This window comes from Lethenteron reissneri, chromosome 58 (assembly GCF_015708825.2).
Source record: "Lethenteron reissneri isolate LAM-NWPU_2019-01 chromosome 58, ASM1570882v1, whole genome shotgun sequence".
NCBI classification, from domain to species: domain Eukaryota; kingdom Metazoa; phylum Chordata; class Hyperoartia; order Petromyzontiformes; family Petromyzontidae; genus Lethenteron; species Lethenteron reissneri.
The window spans coordinates 1,503,592-1,525,011 of record NC_083836.1 but is presented as its reverse complement, the minus strand read 5'-3'; the positions used below and the strand labels follow the sequence as shown (position 1 = coordinate 1,525,011).

The window sequence follows — 21,420 nt, the reverse complement described above, 5'->3', positions numbered from 1 at the left end:
AGTGGATTGACACAAACCGGACTGTAGAGTACGTACTGATCCAGCGCGTGCCGGATAGCCAGGGCCCAGGCGCTTCGTTTCACACGGGGAGGGGGGGGGGCCCATCTTCATCGCCGGCCCCAGGGCACAGGCGCTAGTGGCAAGGACCCCCATTGCTTAGCGGCCGCCTCCACTTTGGGGATCGGGGCAGACGCTCGCTCAGTGCGAAGGTATGCAGTTTTCCAACGGCACCACCCGTGTACCCCCCTGCCTCCACGCAAACCCCTTCCCTCCCCTTCCCTCCCTCCTTCGCTCCGTCCGACAACGCCAGCCTCGCTCGGGCGCCGCCTCGGGAGCCGTTGCAACCGGCGCCGTGAACCGTGCCCCGCCGGATCATCCGCGGCCGCGTTCCTTGCGGTAGAAGCGGCATTTGGCAGCGGCGTCGCGTCACGCACGCACGCCTCACGAGGCTCTCTGGGCCACTGCTCGAGGTGGTGGCCGTGCTGTGTGCGGCTTCGTTTGTTGTCGGCTCCCACACAATGCCCACGAACAGATCCCCTGGAATGTGACCGATGGCGCCGCTTTTCTGAAAGCTTGAGCACTGGGTATCGACGGGGCTCGTACGTGTCGGGTGGCCGCCGTGCATACCAGGCGTTATAGGTTGCGGGGTTTGTGGGCAGTGCGGCAAAAGCCGCTGTTGTGTTTGTGCAAGAGTGTGTGTGTGACCGGTGAGGTGGAGAGCCGGGTGGCACTACTGAATCCCATCCTGATCTTTATGGTTGAAGGCCCTCCCACATGAACTCGCTGCATCTGACGAGAGGGCTAGTCAACGGCAACATTGTCGTATTTTTTATTTATTCACATTTTACTCCGAATAATATTTTAACCGAGGATGATCCCTTAGCGCTGGAACAGCTCGTTCACGATCTATAATCCGGTATTGAGGATGTCTCCTCGTTATTGAATGAAATGTTCTATACGTCATCAGCCATGCTCGATCAACTGCTAGATGATGGAGGCCACCGCTCGTTACGTGCACCGGGAGCCATAAAAAGAGGGAGCCACACGTGGGTTAGAGGACACGCATGGACCAATGACTCGCCTGAAGACGGACGCTTGTGTTTGCGACCGAGACGTCGTGTTTTCTTCCATTATTTTTCTATCTACGTGACTTTACCAAAAGAACCAGAGAGTAATGACTCCGTCGTTCAAACCCGTTAAGAAAAAGTGAGCGAGGCTTGGGCAGGACGCGTCGCGGCGAAAGGGGACCACGACGGACGACAATCGAGACTACTCAAGGAGCGAGCGGGACCCGAGGAACGGAACCCGTCTGGAGAGGACGTCCACCGGCGACGGGTAGGCTGAGCGACGAGATGGGTTCTGGGTGTGGATTGCCGCATCGCAGGATCGTGAGAGGCGATGGCCTTCATTCAGCAGTGGGTTGAACATAGCTGAAGACATCACGATGATGATACACAGCACTGTGTTTTTACCTCCGTCTGTGCTCACTCGCTCGCTGCGTGCAAACCTGGGCTTCGTTTTTTCGCTCGATAGACCGAAAGTGGGAGGCACGTGGACTAGCAGTAGCCACGGTTGCAGAGAGAGGTTTATGTCGGATCACGATTGTGCGAGCCACCTGTGTCTAAAGTTTTCCGTCCGACGGGTGTCTTATCGTTTGATGGGGGTGTGGGAGCGGGCGGCGTGGGGGGGGGGGTGAAGGCTCGTCTACGGCACGTGCCGGCGGGGGCCCTGCCCGTGCTTGCCTCGCCGATCCAGCGGTTCGCGCGGGGGGGCTAAGTGGCGTCGCTCAAAAGTGTTCCATTCTCACCGTGCCCCCGGGGCCCTGAGATCCGATTGGGTCTCCCCGGACAACTGCCGTAAACACCGCCGTGTAATCCTGCCGGTCGCGCTGCGCGTGCCGACTGCCGCTTGCGCAGTAGTCCCGTGCACAAAGACAAAAGGTCCCCCGTGTAGCCTTGACGGACCGTTGAAGCAAGTGCTGCTAGCGAGTAGCACCTATGAAGGCCGGCATGGCATGCGGGACCAGCAAACATGCCCGGCCGGCTTTGTCTCCCGAGTGGCGATGTTTACGCACCGCACCAGGTACTCGTTTGAGGCCGAGTCGACCGAGGGGGGCTCAAGACCGATTGAGATAATCGCCACCTGGTGTTGTTGGCCGTGAGCGGTATTCGAACTCGGATGCCTTGGTCCGTAGCGTAGCGGCTGCACGCACGTAGCGGCCGCAGCCACATTTTTTCATTGTACCTTTGCTGGCATGCGTGCGTGATGTTGCGTGTCAGCGAGGTTTATTTAAAAATATGTTTTTTCCACACATCAATGATTCTTGGAAAAGAAAAAGCCACACGAGCGATTATACGTTCTTATTCGCCGCCCCCCCCAAAACCGCTCTCCCCTCCAGCGCTGTTCACATTGCCCGCGAGTGGTTGCAGCAGAAACCGCGGGGCTGTGAAGGCGAGCAACGCACAGGACAGGAACCCGGAGCAAACAAAACAAGTCCGCTCGACTTAAATCACAGATGTCACGGGAGAGGTGTAGCAGTCGAGTTATATAATGGAGGTTTTTTTGGGTTAGATCGCGTAAATATATTAAAGGGTCATTAAGTGTTGTGGCTTGGCTCTCCAACACACAACCGGCGTGCTGTACTAGTGGCGAATTGGCACGTTCTGTTTTCGTGACAACCCTTACTAGTTGGCTGTGTCGGGTGGTGGGTTTTAACGACACATTTATAGATTTACGCGATCTAACCCTATAAACCTCTTATGGATGATATTGGTCGCGAAAGCCTGCCACGTGTTAAACGGTCGGGTTACTTAACCACTCGGCGAGTCGCAGAACACCAAGTGGCAGGCAACAAAATAGCACGAGGAGAAGTTGCCATCGACAAGGGGGTGTACATTTTTTTCTCTTGAATTTTTTGTTGTTTATCGGGCGCAGTTGTGAATAACCGCCGTATCAGGCATGAGCACATCTAATCGGCGTAATCGTTGGATTCGCTGCAGCTCAAAGACTCGGTCCCCACAAGGCGTACGGTGACGTCAGGCGACGTCCCCACGTGCTGCTCGGCATTTTGAAGGCCTGGAGACCAGAATCGGTGATCTCGCTGACAATGCATTCAGTTCCATATGAGGGCAGCTGAGTGAAGGAGAGGGAGCTTCTGTCCAGGGAGCATGTTTGCGAGAACACGGTTGGCTCAGTGGGGTAGAGGTTGCGGATCGCGATCGGAAAGGAGGTGAAGTTTCTGCTCCTGGTTGGTGGTGGATCATCCCTCCGAGGTCGATTAAAATTTTAGGTACCTATTTGTGGGAAGGCTTCTTACTCGTGGTTGTCCTGTGGATAGACTCTCCTCCGCCATAGGAATGTGGAATGTCCAGCACGGGCTCGGTCAGGACCTGCTAACAGGAGAGGTCCCACCGCCTCGCTGTTCATTTGAGCGGGAAATAGCGTTGACGACAGAAGCGTTGGGAACGAGGCGAAAGAGAGGGAGCACGGTACGGATGAGACGAAGTGGTGAGTCCGGTAGACCCAAGTCTGCAGTCAACATTGCATGCATTGAAGTTCTGGAAGGCTCAACTAGGACACGTGGTGAGGGTAGCAGCCTCGCCCACTTCTACATAGCCACGCCCACTCTCTCGCTATCTCCGCCCACGGGCTCATATTGCCCCACCCACTCTCCTGGCAAACCTGGCCACACACACCAGGACGTTTAGTTAGCGTCAGACGACTGGGCAGTGTTACCCGCGCCGGCACAATAACTCGTCGTCACAATAACTCGTCATCTTTGTTTTGTCCGTCTTTGCCTTCATCATTGTGAGCAGCGTAACGTATTGCAGGGATTTGAGCGGGACATTAAACAAAATAAAAAAATGTGGAAGGTGCATGACCCTGAGCTGGAGAGTGGATAAAGATGTTTACTGCGTAATAAAGAAGTTTATTGCGTGTCGTAGAAAGGTCGGGTGGGGGGATGTAGTGGGGGGGAGGGGGGGGCTCAGTGATTCGCACACTGCGTGATGAACCCAGTGACCAGAGTTCGATTCCCGGTGAGGGATACCATCGGTGGCGAGTGATATTCGAACCGGTCTTGGGCCCAGTCCTCCCCCAGCCTGCACCGACGCTTCGTTCAAACAAAAAACCCCCGGCACCGACGCAGCGTCGGTCGGGCCTCTCGTCCTGCAGTAGACCCACAAATGGGGCCTCACGTGTTTTGACGACGCTGTACGGTGTTACAATTTACTTTATTTACACGAGCCTTGTGAAGGCTGGGTCCGTCTCTCACACCCCCCTCGCCGCCCCACTTCCGCCACGAATCGCCGTTCAATTCTTTCCATCGCCTGCGCCGTGCCGCTCCGTCACGTGCGCCCGTTTTGAGGGCAAGATTAACGGCGAGCAAACGTTCACGGGCAGAGCTCGCCGACGGCGGAGCGAGCGCGATGCCACCGGACATGCCAGCCGACGCTGACACTAACACGCACGCCACGGTTCCTTTTGAGGGGGCCCCGTGCCAGGCGTCACGGAGACCAGGGCTTTAATATCTCGCCGGATATTTACCGAGGGCCTGCGCGGTTAACACTGGAATTGGCGCCGCGTGACCCACAGTAGCGCCGGGTTGGGGAGCGTCGTGGCGTGTCGCGGCCGTTCCTTGGCAAACCCCCCATGGAGTTGAGCCCTGTGACAGCAAACGGCCAGCGAGGTGTGATTTTTAACTGCGGCGTGTTGAGGAAGGCATTTTAACGCAAAACGTTCTTCTCGCCGATCCGCGTTTTTCTTTTTATTGGAGTGAGGTCTACGAGGTGGCTTGATGCCAAAAAAATTACTGTCGTTAACCCGCCACCAACACGGCCAAGATCGTCAAGTTTGCCAAGATATTATTTGTGCCAATTTTGGTCAGCAAAATACTCACCGGTGATTCAGCGGTGAGTATTTGGTGAGCGGTATTTAATTTCAAACAATTGGAGCTCCGCTTTGAAGGCCCCCTCCCCACGCCATGTCGGTTATGGGGGTTGTTAGACCATACTTCCCCACGCTGGTCAGTACGGGTTTGGTGATAGAAGTGTGTTGAGGGGAGGGTGGGTGGTGTGTACAGGACCGGTTTGGATATCACACTCGCCACCGAGGTTAACCGTGGCCGGGAATCGTACCTATCGAATAGCGGCGTACCAACGCGCCTCGTAAAGAATGTTCGCCCATGGATTAGAGTGCGCAGAGCGGGCCCCTGCGCCAGTTATTGCCCCGCGGCAGTTTGGTCCTGAAATGCGCGGCACGCACCGTCGCGGCCGCCTGTCCAGACGTCTTGAAGTTTGGAGTACCCAAACTTTACGCCACCACTCGTAACCTGCCAAGCAACTAACCCAGGGTCGAGGGGTGGGTGGGGGGGGATTTGAAATCCTAAGAATATTTTTAATATATTGACGATCAATGCGTTGTTACATCTCTGCAGCATCCCCGCCGCCACCCCCTCCCACTCCCTCACCACGAGTACCACGTGGGTCGAAGTGAAGGGCTGCCATTGTGAGCTAGAAAATGCAAAGTATTTGACACCTGGATTTATTCTCGGAGGTTCGGGGGTGGGGGTCGGGCGGAGACGCCGTGCGTCAGGCATCCCAGCTATGCCCCGAGTGGCGGTCCGGTGGGATGCTGCCACTGTCTACCGCTCAAGGAAACCAGTCTCGTGGTGGAACCTGGTTGTAGCCACAACCACTGGGGCATGAGTGAGCAGGGGGGGGGGCAGTGGCCAGGCCGACAGTCGGTTGCTTTGCTAGCAGCGGTGTTGGACGTGCAGGCAGCAAGCGGGGGGTGGGGGGTCTATCTGCTAACGGACTGTCAGCTCGGGCTCGCACTGCTGTGGGCTAGCAGTGTGTGGCGGTGAGCTCGCGTGGGGGATCAAGCCCCTGACTGGCTTATAGCACACCACTGTGCTACCGAGTGCTTGCCCCGTGGCGCGAGATTGGGGGTTAGGGCTTGGGATGAGCGGAGTGCAGGCCCTCCTTGAGCACGCTGTCTAGTTTCCCCTTAACATTTACTTAATATATATAGCACGTCGACGGGAGCCAGCGATGATGGCGGAAGCGTGCCCGCTACGCAGATTAGACTCCGCTGTCAAGGCAATTAAACCGCTGCCCGCGGTCCCGCCGGGGTGGCGCGCATTCGGTCCGGAGTGCCGGTGGCACGGCGGTGTTACTCCGGCCACGCTGCGTGCGCGTTACGTAACGGATGCCCAATCGAGAGAATACCCCCCCCCCCCCCCATTTGAAGGTGCGGGGATTAAATAGTAATAATTGTGGTAATCATTTCAATTTATGGAAGCGCTCTTAATCCTTCTCAGGGCTGCGTGCATGAAAAGGCGGAAATAGTTTAACATCAACCAAAGAGACGTTCTTAGTCGAACATGTGAAGATCGGTAAAGTGTCCCAGAAGTCGTCACGCAATTTCCGCAATTGCAAAGGCGCCGTCAACCCTCCCCCACCTTCCCCCCTCAAGTGTGTCGCCTCGAGATGGCGATGACAGTGAGCATGTTCGTGGCTGAAGGAGGTCATGGATGTAGGGAGGAGCAAGTCCATTTAAGGCCTTGAATGTGTGTTCGGATTCGGGCCCGATGCCAAACAGACGTGGGAGCGATGGAACGAGCGACGCGGTGAGTGGGTGATTGGTAGGACAAAAGGATGTTGTTCTTCACCACGATTGCTATGTATCCCATCGGTTCCGGGTGATGATTTTCGTTTCGACTCCATCCTGTCCAGAGCTGATACCAGCAGTGGCACCACCAACAACAACATCACCACCACCACCAAAGACAACAACAGACAAATATCCCCTGTATAACCTTTATAGACATTTGGGGCAAGTGCTGTTAGTGTGCACCTATAAAGGCCGGCACGGCACACGGGGGGGGGGGGGGGGGGTGGGAGACCAGCACCGCGAGGCTGCCTTCATCGCCGAGTGGCGATGTTTACACACCGCAACAGGTACTCATTTGAGGCTGATTCGATCTGAGCGGGGATTTTACTGGGGTCATCGGGTTCGTAGCTCGTAGCTCCACCGCTCTTAACCGCTGCGCGCCCGCTCCCCACACGGCACCGCCTCCAGCACGAGCACCACCGCAACCAACAGCGGCATCTCCACCACCGCCAGCAGCGGCAGCAGCAGCAGCACCCAGCGGCACCCAGCAGCTCAACCCAGGCCCCCTACCCCCACCCCCTGTGGGCCTCACTCGTGCCCATCCGCCCCCCCCACCCTCTCTCTTCTTCTTCGCGGTGTTTGAACAGCTGTGATGCACATTTTGAAGTTTGTCACATCGAGGGCCAGGCGGCTGCTGGATAGGCCCTGGGCCGGTGCCGGCGAGCACCGAGGCCGTCTCGAGCCCCCCCCCCCTCCCCACCGCTGGCGGAGGCGCCAGCGTCTCCCTCCTCCTCGTCCGCTCTGCGAGGACCAAACAAAGCCGAGCCGCTCTTGCTGGAGGGTGGCGGCAGTACGTAATCGGGGCAATTTCGGAGCGCTTTGTCGGTCCACTGCTGGATGAAGGCAGGACTCCTCATCCCCCCCCATCCCCCACCCCCCACTCCCCCACCTCAGTGCTGGAAACCTACATGGGTGGGATGAGACCCGAGTTGGTTGCAAACTCCTCGGACTGTCCGGGTAAAATCCCGACGGGGGAGGGGGGGGGCGGCACTTGCCTTCCGCATTCCCGTGGCAGGAATCGATTTGTGCCGAGGGATCGGGTACCGGTGGTAACTTGGCCATACTGACCTTTACCGCGATAAACTGCCAGCACCATTTCGATGATAGCAATGGACCCGCCGCCGACTGAGAAATGCGTCCGCGGTTGGTCTCCAAGCGGGAGAGGTGTGGCAGCCCTCCTCGAACACGGGGACCTCCTTGAGACGGCAAGGCAGGTTCTCGCAAATTCGGGCATCCGCTGCGCAGGGACGGCTTGCGCACCGAGATCGTCGTGATGGCGGGGGTGGGGGGGTGCAATGGCGCCATCGAAAGCGTTGTTCGTGACGGCCTTCTTAAGCTTTTTGAAAAAACGAGTTGCCCTCCCAGCCTCGCGGGTGGCGACGCACGCCGCTGGCAGTGTTGTCTATTGAGAGGACCCCTGAGCACGCCGCACTTAGAATCGCCACTTCCTGGTCACAGAGGAGGAATGTGGATGGCATCGTTTCGTTGGCCTGGGCCCCCCCCCCCCCCCCCGGTGCAAGGCATTGAATGGGCACCCCTCCTCCCCCAGCCCAATTTTCTCACTCCACAGAGCAGCACATGGGCCCCCCTGGCCCTTGAGCCCCCGGTGCAGTGTCACCGCCTGCACACTCGAGCGCTACGCCCCCGGTTCAGCTCTGGCTGTGCCCACCAGTGGCCACGTGCCACCTACTCCAGTCTACGTACTCCAGAGGTCGCAACCGGGTACCTGATACCCGTACCCTACCCAATACCCGGCTACCCGTACCCGACCGGGTACGGGTACCCGTTTGCGACCCTGGTGCGGCCGGGTACGGGTAAGGAATCAAAACCCGTTTGCGACCTCTGACGTACTCCGCTCCACCGGCGACCTTGGACAATCGTCGGTGAGGAATCGAGGGGCTCCCTGGCGATGCCATCGAGTGAAACCCCTGGGCGCATGCGAGTGAGAAGTCTGCGGTTGCTTTTGCCTGGGCAGCAACCAAGAGAGGCCTGTGGGGGAGGGGGAGGGGGGTAACTGGCAGCAGGGTGGTGCCCTGACTGTGTGGGCTCCTTGTTCGTCGCCCATAAAGGTGGCAGCTTGTTTCTTCGCCGCTCCCTTCCCTCCTTTCTCACCGTGCCCTCCTCTGCCCGGCCAAATCGGCGGTGGCGGTCGCAGGCAGAATGGGAGCCACTGTGCTCCAGGTCGTGTTGGGCGAACGCCCTTCGCGCCGCGGCGTGGCCAATCGACGGGGCGGAGAGGGGGAGAGCTGTCGTTGCGTCCGTACGATGGCACCCCACAGGGATCTGGGAGCTGTGGGGTGAGGGGGGCGGGTGGCGGTTGTGTCAAGGTCGTGTCACGTGCGTGCGTACGTATGTGCACGCCATCCTCAGCCATGATCGATCCGCTGCCGGATGAAGCTGGCAACGGACGATTGACCCCGGCACTGGCGCACGAGCCCATCGCGCCGCTTGGAGGTACGCACGCACGCACGCACGTGCAAAGACAAAGGTCCCTTGTGCGAGAGGGGGGTGGGGGGGTTGCGAGGCTGATGTTTGCATGCCTCACCGGTACTTATTTAATACGGAGTCGGCCAAGCGAAGGCCCAGGACTGGTTCAGATATCACTCATCACCAATGTCGGCTGTGGTCGGGAATTGAATGCAGGTTCGTGGCCATACTAGGCACAGAACCAGCTTCACCACCACCACCAGCATCACCACGAGCATCACCACCACCACCAGCACCAGCATCATCACCACTAGCACCACCACCACAACCAGCACCAGCTTCACCATCACCACCAGCATCACCACCACCACCAGCATCACCACCAGCATCACTACCACAACCAGCACCAGCATCATCACCACTAGCACCACCACCACAACCAACACCAGCTTCACCATCACCACCAGTTTCACCACCACCACCAGCATCACCACCACAACCAGCACCAGCATCATCACCACTAGCACCACCACCATAACCAACACCAGCTTCACCATCACCACCAGCATCACCACCACCACTAGCTTCACCACCAGCTTCACCACCACCACCAGCACCACGAGCACCACCAGCACCAAAGGACTATGTTGGCGGTTCGCCTGGACAGATTCTGCGCGAGCTATGCATCGGTGCCGATGTTGCCGCCGTGAGAGTCTCGCCGAGAGCCCATCGTGCCGATGCTGCCGCCACCGGGGGGGCCTCTTGACGGATTTCAGAAGGGACGTCGGGCGCCCGGATGCACCGTGCCAACGGCGCGCAAAACCCAAACGCGCGGCGTCAAAGGGGCGATTGAGCAGCCCGCGCGCCCCACCTCCTTTGCTACCCCCCCCACCACCACCGCCGTCCCTGGGATGGAGGCTTCACGGAGGCGACGGGGCGGGGGGTGGTAGTGACGGAGGGTGCAGATAGTGGGTCGAGATAACCGATTCCGCGGCCTGCAGCGGCCAGTCGTTTTAAACCGCAGCCCTCCGCGGGTGAGGAAAGGCCCACTCTGTTAGGCCGCGGTGGCGCGCAGCCCCGGCGAGGTGATGCTCACCGCGCGTGCCACCGGTGACGGCGCAGGACCCAGGCCTCCCTTGAACAAGTGGCCGCTCTCTGCTTCGTTCCCAGCGTTGTTGATCCCGGGAAACTTCGCTCGTCGATTCCCCTCCACCCATGTTGAGGACTCGGTGTCTGGCAAACACGCCAACCCTGTCGTCTTGTCCCCGCAACTGTGGTCCCTCCCGACATCTCGTTCCCAAACCTCTCATCGCGTGTTCATCCACCATCGCTGCTGCAGCACAACAACACAATCTTCGCTCACGCACTCGCTCGCTGCACCGCAGGTCACAAGGGCACAAAGACAAAGATCCCCCGTATAGCCTTAGCAGACTGTTGGGGCAAGCGCGGTGAGCGGGCAGCACCTACGAAGGTTGGCACGGCACACGAGGGGGTGGGTGGCCAGCACCGCGCCCGGCTGCATTTGCCTCCCCGGTGGTGATGTTGACTACACACTGCACCAGATACTCATTCAAGGCTGAGTCGACCTAGGGGAGGTCCAGGACCAGTTTAAGTATTGGCTATTATTGTTATTGGTCATGAGCAGCAATTGAACTTGGGTCGCCACCGCTCACCCGACACACGCCGACCATAATGTCAGTCGATTTTAAAATGCATTGTAAGCCGGAGAACATATGCAGTGTGATATACAGTGACCACAGCGGCTTAAACTACACTTGACATTTCGTTAAATAATTTTGAGGGGGAGAAGTGGTGGGAAGGAGGGGGGGGTGTAAAAAAATATTAAAACAAATATAAAATGAAATAACAAATCTCAGGATTGTGAGACGTGGTGGCGGCAGGGGCTTGGAGAGGCCTTCATCCAGCAGTGGGTTGATGATGGCTGCCAACGATGACGACGACGACGACGATGAAAACAACCGAACAGGACGAGCGCGACCCAACGTGGGTTGGAAGTCGTCGACGGTTGACGGCGGCGTTTGTTTAAAATTTTATTGAAGTCGCACGAGCGATGAATTCAACAAATCTACTCGCTGCTGCTGCTGCTTGTGTGTGTCTGCGTTGGGTGTGCACAAGCGCAAACAATCACAGCAGCGAAAAAAAACTCCACGACGTTTCGGGCGAAGGGCCCTTCGTCAGATCACGTGAGTTTTAAACGCCTACGACGCCGCCGCCGACGACGCTGCTGCTTCTTCGAAAGCGCCGGCAGGATGCCCCCCCCCAACCCTACCCCCCTTGGAGGAACGGATTTACGCAAGAAGTGTGAAATTGTGCGAGCGGCCCTTTTATTGCCCGGGCTCCAATTAGAACCCTCTCCCCACCGCCACCACGAGTTATTTCTTTATTTTCTCAGCAGCAGCAGGTAAAAAAAATTCTTTGAAATCTGCGAGAATCTGCAGCCTCAGGGGTTGGGTTAACGCAGAGGGTTAAGACCTCGTTGTTTCGACTGCCGGGTACACGTTGACGAATATCGGTGGGGGTCAAACGGTCGCGCTGCCACTAAGGGTCAGCGGGAGTTGGCGCTGAGGTCCCCTCCCCTCCCCCCACCCGGGCGCATCGAAGCCCTCCGCCTAGCGATGCGACGGCTCGGGGCGTGGGGGGTGGAAAACCCGGGGGGCGAAAATCAATCCAGCATTCTCCCCCCCCTTCCGGCCTGTTCCGAAACTCCGTGAGTCGCGGCCGGTGTCTGGTGAAGCGACGAGCGACATGGGCCCCGTGCGGTTTGCATTCCTCTTTTTCTAAGTGCCGTGCTGCGAGTTTACGTAGCCGTAGGCGGCCAATTAGCCCTCGTAACAGCCTGGCCAGGCGGGGGGAGGCCCTCATCCAGCAGTGGCAAAGGGTTGCCACCAATTTGGTGCGTGTGAGGGTGGATTGGCGGTGGTGAGACTGGGTGAATCGCGACGCTGTGCGGGCAGCAGCAGCAGCAGAGCGCCGTTTGCGTTGGCTGTGCCGTGGATGCGGCCGCATCAATGCTTGGCCCTGTTGTGTCGCTTCCAGCGTGCGGCCGCACAGTCGCTCCATTTTTTGTCCGACGCCAAATAAAGAAATAAATACACGCGGCTCAAAAATAAATATATCAAAATAAAAAGGCAGCTACCAAAAGAAATTCCACGTTTGAAATTTTTTTGGCGCTGATATAATAATATAATATTAAAGCCACCACCCCGGCCAGCTTCTTCCTAGGCTGTAGCTGGAACCGTGACAGAGTGTCTCTGTGTGATGATTAGCCGTTTGTTTCCGTGGCCAAATGTTCAGCTTTCTTCGCCCTCGTCTTAATTACGAGTTTGTCGACGCTGCCTCCAACTCGGCGGTCGTTTCTACCCCCCCCGCTCCCACAAATGACATCGCGGTCGCGCGACCCACAGTGGCCGTGCCGTCGCACCGCGTCGAAGAGCTACCCCGGGGGTGGTGACGTCACACATAACCAACTGCCACTGGGCTCCCTTGCCCGCACCGGCTGTGCCACTTTGACAACCCCCGTAAAGTCGCCTTGCCGTTCGTGATCCGACGGCATCGGGCGCCGTCCGGATGGTTCGGTCGTGGGCCGATTCTTTTCGTAAGTAGGCGGCCCCGAGCTTCGAGATTCGGTCCTCCCAAGGAGCTCGGCGGTGCGAGCTCAAGCGCCGGGATCCCTGAAACACGTTGGCCACCTCGTCAATCGATCTTGTCCGCCTTTTTCCGCCTGAACGTTCGAGCCACCACGTTCTGCAATCCCTTCAGATCATCGTCAATCGTCATCGTCCATCGTCGTCACCGGCCACGATTGATCCACCGCCGGAAGAAGTCGTCCCCCGATCCCTCGACGCCAGGGTGGACGTCCTCTCTGGTGCGTCGCCTCCCCCTGACGGCTTCCGAGGTCGCCGCGTCCCACTTGCGAGCGCCCCCAGGAGTACTTCCCCGGGATGTCGCGGCGCTTTATCTCGCGTCCGTCAGACGGCCTGCGTCTTACGCTGCTGTCGCACGGGGAGAAAGGGGGGGGGGGGGGCACACGCGGGGGGGGGGGGGGCGTTCTCCGCTTGGCTCGGGCTCGGAGGTCGCCGCGACCCGCCCGCGTTCCGAGAAGCCCGGAGAGCCCAACCCGGCCCAGTTTTTCAAGCGAAGGCTCCTGGGTGGGGTCGGATGGAAGGTCACGGCGTGTCGAAGGTCGCCGTCGCCAACGGGACGTGAACCTGCCCTTGGAGGACGGTTGTGGTCGACGAGCATTTGGGCAGCGATCGTTTCCTGTTTTCAGCCACTGAGCCAGTGGTGGAAATTCCACATTCTGATGACGGGGGAGCTGAGTCACCCAAATAGATTACCCACTCTTGGCTTCCCCGCAAAGTGGGTACTCATTTTTATTGACCCCGAGAATGTTTATGGTTTGAATCAACCCCCAATCAGGATTTGAACTTGGTGGTTGTGGTGGTGGTAGTTTCTTTGAAGTGATGCGGTGGTGATTGTTGTTGTGAAACTCGGTGGGGACGGCCGTTGTTGTGGTGGTTGTGGCGGTGGTTGTCATAGGGGAGCGGTGGTGCAACGGTTAATGCACTGCACTACAAAACCGGCGACCCGTGTTTGATTCCCGCTCACGGCTAACATTCAGTGATGGGAGACGAAGGTGCCTGGCCGTGGTGCTGGCCACCCACCCTCCCGTGTGCCGTGCCGGCCTTCGTAGTAGGTGCTACTCGCTAACAGCACTTGCCCCAACAAAAACATCTGCTGAGGCATATGTGGGGGGGGCGGGGGGGCGAGACCTTTTGTGTTTGTTGTCGTGAATATATCGCGCGACAAACCCTCAAGTGGCCTTTCAAATCGGCCAGATCTCCGTAGCGTCGCGCAGTCGGTGCCGTGCGGTGAGCGACCTTCCTGCCGATCGACGCGGCGCAAGCAAAGAACTATTTTCTCGCTTCGAGGACTTTCCGTGACTGCGACAGTTCTCGTTGTAAAACGTTGACGCTGGCGACTGGCAGACGAGTGTGATTGAGCAGGACCGGCACGAACAGATGGGGCTTTGGCTTATTAATGGGGGGAGGGGTGGAGGGCGGGTTGGGGGGAGGGTGGTGGTTTCTGCCCTTAATTAAATGCGCGCGCGAGGGGGGGGTTACATAACGTGCTGTTATTTCCGGGAAAAATCTTTCGCACGGAGCGCAGGGCACTCCAAATAAGGAGAGAGCCTTTCGAAAGTCTGGCCGAGCAAAATGCTTCGACGGCAAGGATGACGACGACGAGGGCGATTTGGGAATCGTGAAAATGCCACGTACGATTTCTGGCAATGTGAGGGGGTGTTTCAATAAAGTTGGGAGACTTCAAATAAATAATTCTCTAACCTGTGTCTGTGCAATCGATTTTGTAATTTTAAATCGATTTTTTTTTTATGTTCAGCTCACCAATAAACCGTCTAGCCAAATTCTTCTGCCCAGGTGGCAGTCATGTGACTTGGATATAGGCCAGGCCCTTGCACAAATGCACATTAGAAGGGCTGCGAGCTGCGGTATGATTTTATTGTTCTACTCTCCAAAGGTATAGCGATAAGGGTCATTTATCCAATAACAACCAAATGTATTTTCACACAGAGACCGATGCCATTCCATAAAATAATTATTCCCGCTGTTTCTGTACCACGGTTTGAGGTGAAGACCCTGTTGTTGCATGAACTCAGACCCATAAACTTGCACGGCGACCACAAATTAACGATAGGGGAACCCACAACGCTCGCACGGAGTCCCATATACTCGGAGACTTACGTCGCTACACGGAGACCAAACGCCTCCTCTCTGCGGCGAAGGAAACGTAGCTCGCCGCATCTCGACGGCACTCTTGAGACGCGCTTCACACCGACGCGCCGTGCAAATCCGCGTTGTTAACCGGGTTGCGTGCGTCCGTCTGTCTCTGCGCTCGCGCGTCTGGCAACAGGTGGTGCGTGCGCGCGGGCCTCCCCCTCCCGTGGTGAGAGCCCCCGGCCCCGTTGGATGTACATGGTGGCCATGATGATGATGGATCAGCCGCTGCTGGAGGCTCCTCCTTTGCTGAGTCCAGAGCTGCCGCCGCCGCTCGTCCCGATGCTCGGCGGTGGGGAGGCCACGCAGCAGGTGAGACCCTGACGCGCGCGTACACACACATACATACACACACACACATACACGCGTACACACACACACACACGCGCGTACACACACACACACGTGCGTACACACACACGCACACACGTACGCACGCACGCGCGTTCTCGACGCGGCAGTGTCGATGTCGGCTGCTCGCGTAGTTCCGTAACAATTTCCAAGGGCCCTGCTGAGTTGTCATTATTTAATATTATTTTGTTATCGTTAAGAGGATCGAAGGGGGCAAGTGGCATTGAGGAGCCTTCTAAATGACGGACGGCAAATTAACAGGAGTTGGTATGATGACGAGCGGACGAACGGAATGGACGTACGTACGGACAAATTAATGCGCCGGGAGACAGATGAATAGATTGCCAGATAGACGTATGGATAGGTGAACGTAGTGGACTGATGAACGTATGGATAAAAAATAAAAATCAAACGGCCGGACGGATGGACAGATAAGATGGAATGGACTGATGAACAGACACATGGGACAGAGAGACACGCGTATTGATGGACAGATAGATGAATGGATGGACGAGACGAATGAATGGATGGACACACGGATTAACAGATGGACACACAGATGGACAGACAGGCAGATTAATGGAGTAGCCAAAGAGGACACCCGGACAGATGATGGATGGACAGCATTGGTTATTTTTTCCTAGAACTCGCTTCGTTCGAAGAGGCAACATCTTGTCGACAGGGAAATGTTTTTTTGTTAGAAATTATTAAACGCCTGAGCTAAAAATACACCAAGTTCAAGTCCAAACAGAAACCTCAAAACAAGTAAAAGAACACATTTTGCCTTGAAACCCCCACCCCCCCCCCCTCTTTAAAATATTCCCAGAATGACAATAATACTATTTTTGGGAGGGCCTGGGTTTGATTCCCGACTCGGGCTGGTTTCTGTGTTGAGTTTGTATGTGTGTGTTGAGTTTGTATGTGTTCTCTCTCCCTGTACTGCATGGATTTCCTCTGGGTTCGACTGGTTTCCTCCCATTGGTTTAAACAAAGAACACAACTTAACGGGTATTGGCCAAAAACATTCCAATGCTGAAAATTTTACCCGCAAAATTATCAATTTGGGACCACACACACACACAGTGGCCATGTTTCTTCTCCCCCTAACTCCTGGAAAAAAGTCTTCAGCTTTTCAAAGGCCTTCCCGGCTCGGACGAGTGAAGAGCGTTCACGGCTCATCTCGAACGTATGAAAGGGGCGCGCACGCGCCCGGTGGCAGCTGTCCCCGTGCAGCTCCCAGGTTAATTTAGCAGCTGCACTGCGATCTGGGAATAGACCGGCAGTTGGAAAGCGGCAATTGTTGCGGTGTAATCCCAATGAGTAATTAGAGGCTGTTTTTTTTCTTTTCGAATTTGGACCGCGCGATGCAAGCGCACGAAGGCCCCCGCTCGTTTTTTCCGAATAACGTCACGGGATCTCTGACGTCCGTTGTCATGGAAGCAAGACGGCTTCGTGGTTTGAAGTTTCCCGGTTTTAACTCGGCCGCAGCAATAACCGCCGGGGCGGCCTTTCGGATTCGAACGGCGAACTTCTGCACGCAAACAAGCGGCGAACGTGACCGCCGGACCGCGTCACCTCCCCCCCACCCCGTGATATAAATAATCACGATGATGGCGACGGTGATGATGTAAGCGAGCAGCGAAGCAGGAGAACTGAATCTGCGGAGCGGCGTTTTTAGAGCAGGATGGGCAGTAAACAACATCCCGGCCACATCCGCCACTGTGAGCCCACCGCATGTGCGGTTAGCCGAGCGGAAACGGGCGGTAGTTAAAACGGTTGGAGCCTCCCCCGACTCCACCGTCCCCCCCCCCCTCCGCCCATCCCCCGATAGTACTACTACTGCATAAGATGGGGACGGTGGAGGGGTGCACAGGGAACGAGGGGGACCACGGGGAGCTCCGGTTTTATTAATCAGAAATCGACGACTTCCTAGTGACGGTCACCTGGCCTTTAACCTGCCGCTGGACCTTGCGGCGCGGACACATCAGCCGGCTCGTACAAAGCGCCAGATCGTGCGTGCAGGCGGTGCAACTGCACCGAGACCCATGGGATGGTGGGTGGGGGGGATGCAGTGGAATGTTGGACAAGTTCACCCCTCTGTTCTATGCATTCCTTGGAGCAGAGCCCATGCCAACCGCGTTACGCCACTGACCCAGATGAAAGAGGACGAAGTGTTTACTCGATTTTGCTATTGTAATAATAATAATGTTGAGAGTTTCAAGCAGTCACATGCCCGCACAGTCCTCGCTCGCTCTCGAAGAGCAAGCGAGCAAGCAAGAGAGAGAGGATGACTCAGAGGCACGAGGAGGAATCACAGATGAGTGGGAATGCAGCAGAAGCAGCAGCCAGCTGCCACCAACAATTGCCCAATCTCTGCAATCCAATATGTATATCGATATGTATTCCACCATTTGCAGTTTACACATTATATTTGGTATTTGATTTCTGCTCATGTTACGAGGTGGAGCACTGGGATTTAAACACATGTTACTTATTTTCTCATCAATACACGTTGTTGGTGTTGCAGCAGCAGCAGTGAAGGGCACTACGCTATGAAGCTGGCCATGGCTAACATGGTGGGGCGGGTGGATGGGATGGTGGGTGGGAGGGATGGCGTGGATTAGTGGGTGGGATTGTATGTGTGGGTGAGTGGGATGGGGTGAGTGGTTTTGGAATGGGTGGGGGGGGGAGTATGGGGTTGGATGGGGGTGCCATGGGGTTAAATGGGGGGACTAGGGTGGTTGGAATTGGGTGGGGTGGTGAGGAAGATTGGATGGGATGGGGGGGTGCATGTGGGTGGTTATGGGATGGTGTGGGTAGGTGGGGTGGGGTGGGGTGTGGGTGGCTGTGGGTGATGGTGTGGGTGGCTGTGGGGGATGGGGTGGTTGGATGTGGGTAGGTGGGGTGGGTGGGATCGGGTGTGTGTGTGGGGGGGGATGGTGTAGGTGGATGGATTTGGGGTGTCGGTATGCTGGGCTTGCTGGGCCCTGCGGGAGGTGCGTGTGTGCCGCTCTTCTCTCCTCCCTCTGCGCTGGGGTTCTCCGGCCGCCCCCCCCCCATCTGTGCGTCGGTCGGAGCGGACGATCGGGCGTAACACAATGGTGTCTTGTGAGCGCTGGGGTGTGGAGAGTGGGGTGGGGGGTGCGCTCGCGCCAGGACGAGGGCAGGTAGGGGGTTATGGGAAAGTAATTAGCGGGAGCAACCGGCTAGCCCGGAGTAATAGAGACGTGCTGAGGGAGAGGCAAGAATTTGTCCGGGCGAAAACACGCAGAGACAAATAGCCCCCCCCACCTCTCCCATCCCCTCCTGTGTAGCCGACACAGATTGTTGGTTTGCCCGTTAGCCAATAGCTACGGTGAGGTAACTGCAGTATTCGTGTGCCGATTTAAAAACGGGATCGTCAGAAAACATCTCGGGAAAAGTGAATACTCGTCAGGCCCCCCCCAGAGTTCAATCTGCCAACTCGTGTTCTTCCACTCTGTCTGCCTCCCCCCGCTATTTGAGCGCTATGAAGGAGGGCCGTTGCCCGAAACGTCGCCTATCGCGTACACTTTCCCTTCCGAGGCCACACGCCGCGGCGTTGTTGACGAATGTGTTGAGTCTCCCCTCCGCGCGCATTGCGTGGGTGTTTTGACCATACTTCACCTCCCCGTGTCTGTGCCGGTTGATGAATGCATGTCGGCATGTAAGTACTGCTCACGGCTGTCCAACTATTTAAAACTATAAAAAAAATTTGATTTAAAGCTTTCGTGACTGCAGGGATTCATATTCTTGGTTCTTTTGGTAAAGTCACGTAGAAGGGAAATAATAAAATAATATAAAAATTAAACAATAAAAATTCTCACGACGTTTCGACTGCAACACAAGCAATCATCATCAGGTGTGAAATCCACAGCAAAATTTTCTATAATTTGTGATATCCAAGAATGGACTTGGCTATCACAAATGATAGCTCAACCAAGTGGCTCTTCGCGTGGAAGTGTATATACCAGTAGACAGATACTCCAAATGCGCGATGTTGATTCTAAACGTGGAGAGAAAAACTGGAGAACCCGGAGAAACATCCACGCAACCACGGAGAGAGACATGCAAACTCCAAATATGCAGGCGTTAGGGTTGGGATCGAACCCATGACCTCCTGCATACCAGACGAGGAAGTGAAAACTCGCCACCAACAAAGTAGCCACACAGCCCTGTGGGAAACCTGAGTGTTCATGGTGGTCTCACCCCGTTCCATTCAAGCACTCGCCAGGCTCAAGACTTCATCGCTTTGGATAAATAATGACATCAGGATACATCCCGGGTGTTTTATTTGGATGCATACTCTTAGCAAGCACCGATTTAAGGCTGGACTTGCCAGGTATTCTTTTTCGTTTGAACTCGCACACAGACGAGGATTCTCACCTGAAAATGATTGCTTGTGTTGCGATCGAAACTTCGTGATTTTAAAAATGATTTTTCTACCAACGTGACTTTACCGAAAGACCCAAAGAGTATGAATTCCTGCAGTCACGAAAGCTTTAAGTCAAGATTCTCCCCCTGCATAGCCTTCACCAGTTGGGGGGAAAGTGCTTGTAAGTGAGCACTTATGAAGGCCAAACACGGCACACGAGGGGGGGGGGCGGGGGGATACCAACTCCACGCCAGGCCGCCTTTGTCTCCAAAGTGCTGATGTCCATACACACCACGCCAGGTCGTCATTAAGTCCGAGGCCCAGAGTCAGTCGAATCATGTCCCTCTCCACGGAATAGAATCGCGGTCCTGAGCAGCGACCAATTGAATCGTGGCTGCCCTGCAGAGGGGAGGCCATTCATGGAGGATTTTTTTATTCTCATCTAGTTGCACAAATGAACTCGGGACTGGTTCGGCACAGAGAGAGCGAGAGAGAGAGAGATACGCCGCGGTTAAAGATGTTGGTCAAGCCGACACGGAGACGGAGGAGGAGGGAGAGAGGCCGCAGGCCAGGGTTCGTCGTCACGCGTTCCAATTGCCACCGGCGGCTACACGAAGCCAGTCGATGAGAACGGGGGACGGCGCTCGTTCGGCAGCAGCGAGCGACCTGCGGGGGGAAGCCTCCCGGCGCCGCCGTCGTCAGATGGGGTCGTCGCAGCGGAGCTGGTCGCGCGATACCCGACGATTTGAAATCTTTTCTTTCTCGGATTCCGTGGGGGGGGCGGTAGGAAATCGCTTTGCGTGCCACTCACAAAGGTGGGTGGCACTGCTGCCCTGCCTCACTGTGGGATTCCCTCCTCCTACCCATCGTCCCTGTTCCCCCCCCCCCCCTCGCTCCGACAACGATAACAACCCTCGCTCAATTCAAGAAACTTCTCAACTCTCATTTGGTACAATTTTGACGGTGCCGTTTGTTACCCACGGCTTGACATTTTGGGCCTTTGGGCTTGCGCTTGGCAACTAAAATATAAAAATATATAAGCACGATTTGTAAATAAATGCGTGTTGGTCCATTAGCCCTTTGGCTTAACAAACCAATGTTGTCAGGCAGCAAACAAATCTGTAAATTACAAGAATCGCACCGCCGCAACAGAAATTTCAGATAACAGGACCACAATGCATAGCTTCAGGAACCACTGCTCACGGTGGTTTAATGCAGGAGCGCTTTTCACGCCTCAAAAATATCGGGCGGCGTTTGTTCATGCGAAGAAACACTGGCGCGCACGACCTCTGATATTTTATCCGTTCTTCTTTCTGGGGTGTTCAGTCTCTGAGCTTCTCTCTATCACCGAGACAAAAATGCGGCCGTGTCGGGCGTCCACCGCTCTCGGCTGGGCTCGCTCGACGCAAAAGACGCGGCCTTTTTGAGACGAACGTCTCCCGCCACCTCCGTCCCACGCACTTCCAAACTCCGTCGCCACGCAGTGCGCGGTGGTGGCGGCGGCAAGACAGATGTTGTCCTTCCGTCGACACTGAGCAGGGGTAGGGGGGTGCCCTCCGCCCCCCCGCCATCTCTGCTAAAAGAGAAACAACAACAACAAAAAACGGGCAGAGGCTGTTGGTTCGCGATGTCACCCAAAAGGAATGTTTCCATCGCTGTAGGATTCCCGGGGTCGGATCGTGGGGCCAGAGCTCAAGTCGAGCGAGCGATGTCGCGTCGCTCGACCTCGCGCGGGCTTCCCCCCCCCCCCCCCGTGAGAGG

At 56.4% G+C, this 21,420-nt stretch overlaps 1 protein-coding gene across 1 annotated transcript in view; it reads left to right on the top strand.

The window, feature by feature from the left end:
• The window catches only part of LOC133357406 (fibronectin type III domain-containing protein 3B-like), a 168,428-nt gene that overhangs the window by 23,619 nt on the left and 123,389 nt on the right, over nucleotides 1–21,420 (top strand). Inside the window, 1 exon segment of the mRNA XM_061575325.1 lies at nucleotides 15,052–15,227. Within this exon segment, the coding sequence (XP_061431309.1) occupies nucleotides 15,108–15,227 (120 nt within the window). The 5' untranslated portion in view covers nucleotides 15,052–15,107.